General features: G+C 50.6%; 1 protein-coding gene across 2 annotated transcripts in view; it reads left to right on the top strand.

Moving 5' to 3' along the window:
- Positions 1-6928, top strand: part of CCDC152 (coiled-coil domain containing 152) — a 39137-nt gene that overhangs the window by 14923 nt on the left and 17286 nt on the right. For both annotated transcript variants that reach the window (XM_025207699.1, XM_025207700.1), the window contains exon 4: positions 5690-5758. In XM_025207699.1, the coding sequence (XP_025063484.1) occupies positions 5690-5758 (69 nt within the window). The remainder of the gene's footprint in view (positions 1-5689; positions 5759-6928) is intronic.

Raw genomic sequence — 6928 nt, forward strand, 5'->3', positions numbered from 1 at the left:
CCCCTCACCCATACCATACCACAACAATGTTCTTGGCCACCTGTGGGTGCAATGGTCCTGGTCAACAGGCTGTCCACTGAGCAAAGCGGTCTCTGCTCAACAGTTTAAGATTGTCCAATTTGGTTCTGTTCTCAGGGACCTGGCCCCTCTACTAGGGTCTGTAGACCCAAAAAAACCTGTCTGACTCAGTCTCTTCCTAGCCAGCTATCAACAGCTGGCAGTAGGTGGCTGTAGAACCTCACTGCTGCTTAACGTAGGCTACATGCAATAATGTCCAGACTCACTAGCTGCTGCAGCAGCCTTGGGGCTTCTAGGGGCTCATGGTAGAAACCCCCATGCAGCACGGGGCAGTGGGGATCGCCTCCCACCTAGCAGGAGCCAACAAGTCAAGGCTTTTTCTTTTTAAAGACCTGGGAGCTGGGGCAGGTGGAGCAGCCATGGCGGGGGGAGCGTTGAGAGAGTGGGCAAGTGTCAGGGGCTCATGGCAGAGCCCCCCATGTTGCATGGGGCAGTGGGGGGCAGCAGGGATTGTCCCCCACCTGGTAGCATCTGGTGAGTGTGGGGTGCTTTTTTTGGTTTTTTTAAGAGCCAGTAGCTGGGAGAGTGGGCCGGGGCAGCTATTGAGAGTGGGCGGGGGATGGAGCCAATTCAGAGATTCAGCTGATTCTGTGGTGGCCAAATCTACGAATCAGATTCGGCCAAATTGATTCGGGACAGTGATTCGAATCATCGAATGGAATCACTGTCCCTCGAATTGGCCGAATCCGAATATGAAGTGAATACTAGCCACATCGCATAGGCCTGGCTTGTATGTTTGAGAATCATATGGCTGAATATTGAAATGCCTGTAAATAATTAGAACAGCAACATTTAAATTATAGATTTCATAGATTTCATAGACATTAGGGCTGGAAGGGACCTTGGAAGATCATCAAGTCCAGCCCCCTGCCCCAGGGGCAGGAAGTAATCTATGGTCACAGGATACTAGCAACATAAACATCCAATTACTTCTTAAAGGAATCCAGAGTAGGTGCTTGTACCATCTCTGGCAGCAGTCTGTTCCAGGTTTGGGGGCCTCGGACTGTAAAGAAGTTCTTCCTTATGTCCAGCCTGAAATGGTCTTGGAGAAGTTTGTAACCATTTGACCTTGTCATCCCATGGGGCACTCTGGTGAACAGGCGTTCCCCCAGATCCTGATGTACACCCCTTATATACTTATAGGCAGCCACCAGGTCCCCCTAGAGCCTGCACTTTTCCAAGCTCAAGAGTCCTGTGGCTCTCAGCCTCTCATCATAAGGCCTGGTTTCCTGCCCTCTGATCATGAGCATGGCTCTCCTCTGGACTCTCTCAAGCTTCTCCACATCTTTTTTAAATTGTGGAGCCCAGAATTGGATACAGTCCTCCAGCTGTAGCCTCACCAAGGCAGAGTACAGCGGGAGGATGACATCCTGGGATTTGCTAGAGAAGCATCTAATGATGCAAGCCAGAGTTTGCTTGCTTTGCTGGCTGCAACATCACATTGATGGCTCATATTCATCTTGTGGTCAGTCATGACCCCCCCAAGTCCCTTTCGGCCATGGTGCTAGCAAGCATAGCACTGCCAAGCCTATAAGCATGCTGCAGGTTTTTCTTCCCAAGGTAGAGTACCTTGCATTTGTCGGAGTTGAAGGCCATCAGGTTTTCGTCTGCCCATTTTTCAAGCCTGTCAAGGTCGGCCTGGATCGCCATCCTGTCCTTGGGTGTGGACACTTTACCCCAAATTTTGGTGTCATCAGCAAACTTAGCCAGTCCACTTCTGACACCAATGTCCACATCATTAATGAAGATGTTGAAAAGGATAGGCCCAAGGATGGAGTCTTGGGGGACCCCACTGGTCACGGCGCACCACAATGATTGACTTCCATCAACTACCACTCTCTGGGTCCGACCTTAAAGCTAATTCCCCAGCTAGCAGACTATGATCTAGCCAAGAACACAGTTGGCTAGTTTTTCTATAAGACGATCATGGGATAACAGATCAAAAGCTTTTTTAAAGTCAAGATATATGACATCAATCTCTTCTCCCTTGTCCAAGTGATATGTCACCTGGTCATAGAAGGAGATGAGATTGGTCAGGCAAGACCTACCCACAATAAAACCCATGCTGGCTATCCCTCAAGAGGTTGCCTTCAGCTAGTTTGTCAAGAATGGTCTCTTTGATGATTTTCTCCAAGATCTTCCTGGGGATGGAGGTCAGGCTGATGGGCCTGCATTCTCCAGATATACTTTCCTCCCTTTCTTCAAGATAGGCACCACATTGGCCTTCTTCCAATCCTTGGGCACTTTGCCTGAGCGCCATGAGTTCTCAAAGATCCGTGCCAGTGGCCAAGCTATGATGCTTGCCAGATCCTTAAGTACCCTGGGGTGTAAGCTGTCTGGGCCAGCTCACTTGAAGGTGTCCAGCCTCTCAAGGTGTTCCTTCACATGGTCAACATTGATGAAGAGTAGTAGTTCTGCCTCGCCCTGGCCATCCCACCCTGTACTCAGCAGGGCCATCCCTTGAGGCTGGTGAAAAACCAATGCAAAATACCTGTTGAGCAGGTTGGCTTTTTCCTGGGCATTGGTTGTCAGTTGACCCATATGGTTTATCAGGGGTCCAATGTTACCCTTGCTTTTCCTCTGGCTCCCCACATATCTAAAAAAGGACTTTTTATTGTCCTTGATATGTGTAGCCTGTTGGAGTTCAATTGCAGCCTTGGCTTTCCTGGTTTGCTCCCTACAGGTCTGGACCAGTGCAGAGTACTGGATCCAGCCGTCCATCCTTTACAAGCCTTTCTTTTTAGATGCACGAAGTCCACTAGTTTCCTGCGGAGCCAAGAGGGCTGCTGCACCCTTTTGCTGCCTTTCCTCTGAGACAAAATAGACATTGCTTGTGCTTTCAGGATCGCTCCCTTGAAGAGCAACCACTTGTCCTGAATTCCCCTGTCCTTTGGGTCATAGTCCCGGATCCAGCCGTCCATCCTTTACAAGCCTTTCTTTTTAGATGCACGAAGTCCACTAGTTTCCTGCGGAGCCAAGAGGGCTGCTGCACCCTTTTGCTGCCTTTCCTCTGAGACAAAATAGACATTGCTTGTGCTTTCAGGATCGCTCCCTTGAAGAGCAACCACTTGTCCTGAATTCCCCTGTCCTTTGGGTCATAGTCCCTTAGGGCTTTGCCAACAAGCCACCTGAGCTTGTCAAAGTCAGCTTTCCTGAAGTCAAGAACTTCTGCTTTGCTGACTGACTTGCCTGCTTTACGGTGGATGGTGAAGGTGATCGGCTCATGGTTGTTGTCTCCCAGCTTCCCTTTGATTGTTAGGTCACTGATTAAGTCATCCCCCATTGCCAGTACCAGGTCAAGAAGTGCTTTGCCTCTCATCAGTCCATAGACTTCTTGAGTCAGATAGAGCTCATCCACACACATGAGGAAGCTTTGTAAATGTTTGGATGTGGCTGAGTGCTCTTCCCACGAGATGTCAGGGTAGTTGAAATCTCCCATGACAACCATGCACCAGGAACATGCAGTCTCAGCTTGTTCCCTGGCAAATTCCTGGTCAAGCTCTTGATCCTGGCTAGGAAGTCTGTAGTAGACCCCCACCATTGTATCCCCTGTGCCTTGTTCACCATGGATTTTGATCCATAGAGTCTCCAATCGTCCCGCCTGGATGCCAATGTCAGCTTGCAGGGAAGCATAGCTTTCTTTGACAGAGAGCTACCCCCCCACCCCTTTTGTCCACATGATCTCTCCTGTACAACGTATAGCCATCTATACCTGTAGCCCAGTGATAGGTGGAGTCCCACCAGGTCTCTGTTATCCCTATGAGATCATAATCCTTTCAGCTTAGCAGGAGGACCAGTTCCTCCTGTTTGTTCCCCAGGCTCCTGGCATTGGTGTATAGGCACCTAAGTGTCCCATTCGGGGCCCCTGCCTTTCTTACAGATCGCTCTGGGGCTGGGGTAGGGGTGGGTTCCCTTGAGTGCCTCAGCCTGCTGGATTTACAAAAACTGCCCAGTGGACTTGCAGTGGTGGTACTCCCCCCGTCCCCCAGTGGGCTTAGTTTAAAGCCTGCTCGGGCAGGTCAGCAAGTCTATCTGAAAAAAACCTCTTCCCCAGTGGAGTGAGGTGAAGACCGTCTCTTCCCAGCAGCCCACTGCCTCCCTCACTAAAGAGCAGACTGTGATTGTAGAAGCCGAAGCCTTCATGAAGACACCAGCACTGCAGTCTCGGGTTGACTACCTCAACCTGTCTCTCCCTCCTGAGCCCATGACCCACAACTGGGAGGAGCAAGGAAAAGACCACCTTTACCTCCAACCCCTTAAGCCACACTCCCAGAACCCTGTAGTCTCTCATGACCCAGCTGGGGTTGCTCCGAGCCATGTCATTCATGCCCACATGGATGAGGAGCATAGGGTAGTGGTCGGAGGGGTGGAGAATCTTTGGAATCCTCTCGGCTATGTCCTGGATGTGGACCCCCAGGAAGTAGCAGACCTCCTGGGCTATGGGTTCAAGGAGACAGATTGCCCCCTCAGTCCCCATCAGGAGAGTCTCCCATGATGAGCACTTTGCATTTTGTCTTAGGGAGAGTAGGAGTGGCTGTTCCTCCCTTGCCTGCAGGAGCTGGCATCTCCGCAGGCTCTACTGGGGCTGCAAGAGGTTGATACCTGTTGCAAAGCCCCAGAGGGGAGGGGACCTTGCTGCTGCGGGCCTTGGGGCCCTTGACCACCTTGGTCCAACCCCCTGGCTGGACAGTATGGGAGATTCCTGAGTTCTCCCTTGCCCTGGAGGGTGACCTTCGTCTACCCTCCACCTCCAGGGGGTGAAGGGCCTGGCAGTAGGAGTCGATCTCCTGCTCGCCATCCCTGATGGCTTGCAGTCTCTGGACTGCAGCCTGGAGCTCCTCAATCTGATGCCCCAGAGACTCCAAAGTGGAGCAAACCCTGCAAGGGGAGGTGGCCATGCTCCCAGTCCCATGAGCCTGGAAACGTGCCAGGCAGCCCCCACAGCTGAAAGCCAAAGGCTCCATCTGTGTGGAGCCCAGAACCATGGGTTCCGTCTAGGTGGAGGCCACTGAGGTGCCAGAGGGGGAGGCCGCACACTCCGAGGGGACCCTCAGTGTGCAGCGTGTGCCCATCCACATCATGCCGCTGGGAGGCCAGCTGCTGATGGGACTGCCTTCCCTAGGGCTCACTGGCAGGGCCTTGGGTGTTCCCACTCACCTTTCTATACAAGCTCCCACACTAATTCACACACCTGGCAGACAAGCATGCTTGTTTGCAAGGCTTGTTCACATGGCTCCAGTTGCTTGGCTCCCTGGGGGGCTGGGCAAAGTAGGAGCCGTGGCGGGGCAAGACCCTCCTTGGCTCCTCTCAGCTGCCTCCCCACAGCTGAGCTGGGCTAGTCCTCTCCCACCACAGGCTCCATTTACTTCTGGCTGTGTTGGGGGTCGGCGGGGGTGCTCCACAGCTGTTGGGGGTTGGTGGTTGGGGGTCGGTGGGGGTAATGTGTGTGTCTTTTTTCTTAGGTTCCAATTCATGGCAACAAAAGATCAGTCCTTCTTTAAAAAAAAATACTGTTGCCTGTAACTGTAATCAATGAATTCTAAAATGAAAATAGTGAAAAAATATTCTTGACAAATAATGAAGTTTTATCTTTTTCTTTTTTTTTTTTTAGAATGTGCCTCTCTCCAAAATGTAATTAAGGGTTTCAGACAAACTGTTGAAAACCAGTGCAACTTGAGAGGTAAACAAAATATTTTTGTAAAGTATACGGCATTGTGGTTTGGCACAAATTTCTATCTATTCCATAAACATAAAAGATCTTTATTTTATATTTAATGGTTCTGTTAGGAGAGAGCGTTTGTTATTTACTCACCAGTCGAAAAGCACAATCAAATGAAGTTTAAAACATATGAAAAGAATCAAACCTCTGCTCACTTGCATTGCATACATGTACGATGAAGGTCTATTTCCTGTAACCCTATTTATGCACCAGCACAGAAGTATAACTGGTAAGATGTTCATGCCAGGCACAAACCCTAGTACCACAGTCCTGTCATCAGCCTCATGCCTCCCCTCAATGAAACATACTAATGCTGTGGGAGGGAGGAGGTGCTGGCAGTGTCAGCAGCCAGGGTGTTAATACAGGACTCCCTGCAAACAAATCCTTGAGTTACCTCATTCCCTCCCCAGGTGCCGCCATTACTCCTGCCCCTTCCCCAAGTTCCATCACTACTTCTGTGCCCTCCCAGTGCCACCCTAACTCCTGTCATTGGCATGCCATTTAACTCAGTGCCTGGGGCTTGTACCCCGATTGCCTCCCTGTTTGTTATGCTCCTGCACTAACAACACTTTGGCTAGGTACAGCCATTTGGGGAGGTTAAATCAGATTCAGAATGGCCACCCAATTTAAACTTAACTTGTCCCAGTGCTGACCTTACACTTACAGACCCAGTCTCAGTGACAGCAACCAGTCTAAACCTGTAACTGTACAGAAGTTCCATTCACACAAACTGGTCTAAAAATTGCAGAACCCATTTTAAGATAAATTTGGATCTATGTAGTATCACACTTATTCTATTTAGGTCAAACTGGTGCATGGAACTTCTGTACACTTCCCCTGGGAAAACCCAGCCACTGGCCCCAGTCCCAGGGCTGCTGTTTTCACACACACCCGACCCCACTCAACTATCTTTTGCCCCACCTAGCTCCTTGTTCCCCACCAACCAGCCAGCCCTCTCAATCCCCATCCTACAAGCCACTTGGCGTGCAGCCGCTTTTATTAGCATTCATTGCTGCCAGACCCAAGCAGGTAAATCCCAGTGGTGGGTGGTGCATGAGGGATGGGAGTGCAAGTTCACTGTGGGGGACCCCACCCTACCCATGTGTCATGACTGCCTACAACCACCCCAGC

This window comes from Alligator sinensis, unplaced genomic scaffold (genome assembly GCF_000455745.1).
Source record: "Alligator sinensis unplaced genomic scaffold, ASM45574v1 scaffold663_1, whole genome shotgun sequence".
Taxonomy (NCBI): Eukaryota; Metazoa; Chordata; order Crocodylia; family Alligatoridae; genus Alligator; species Alligator sinensis.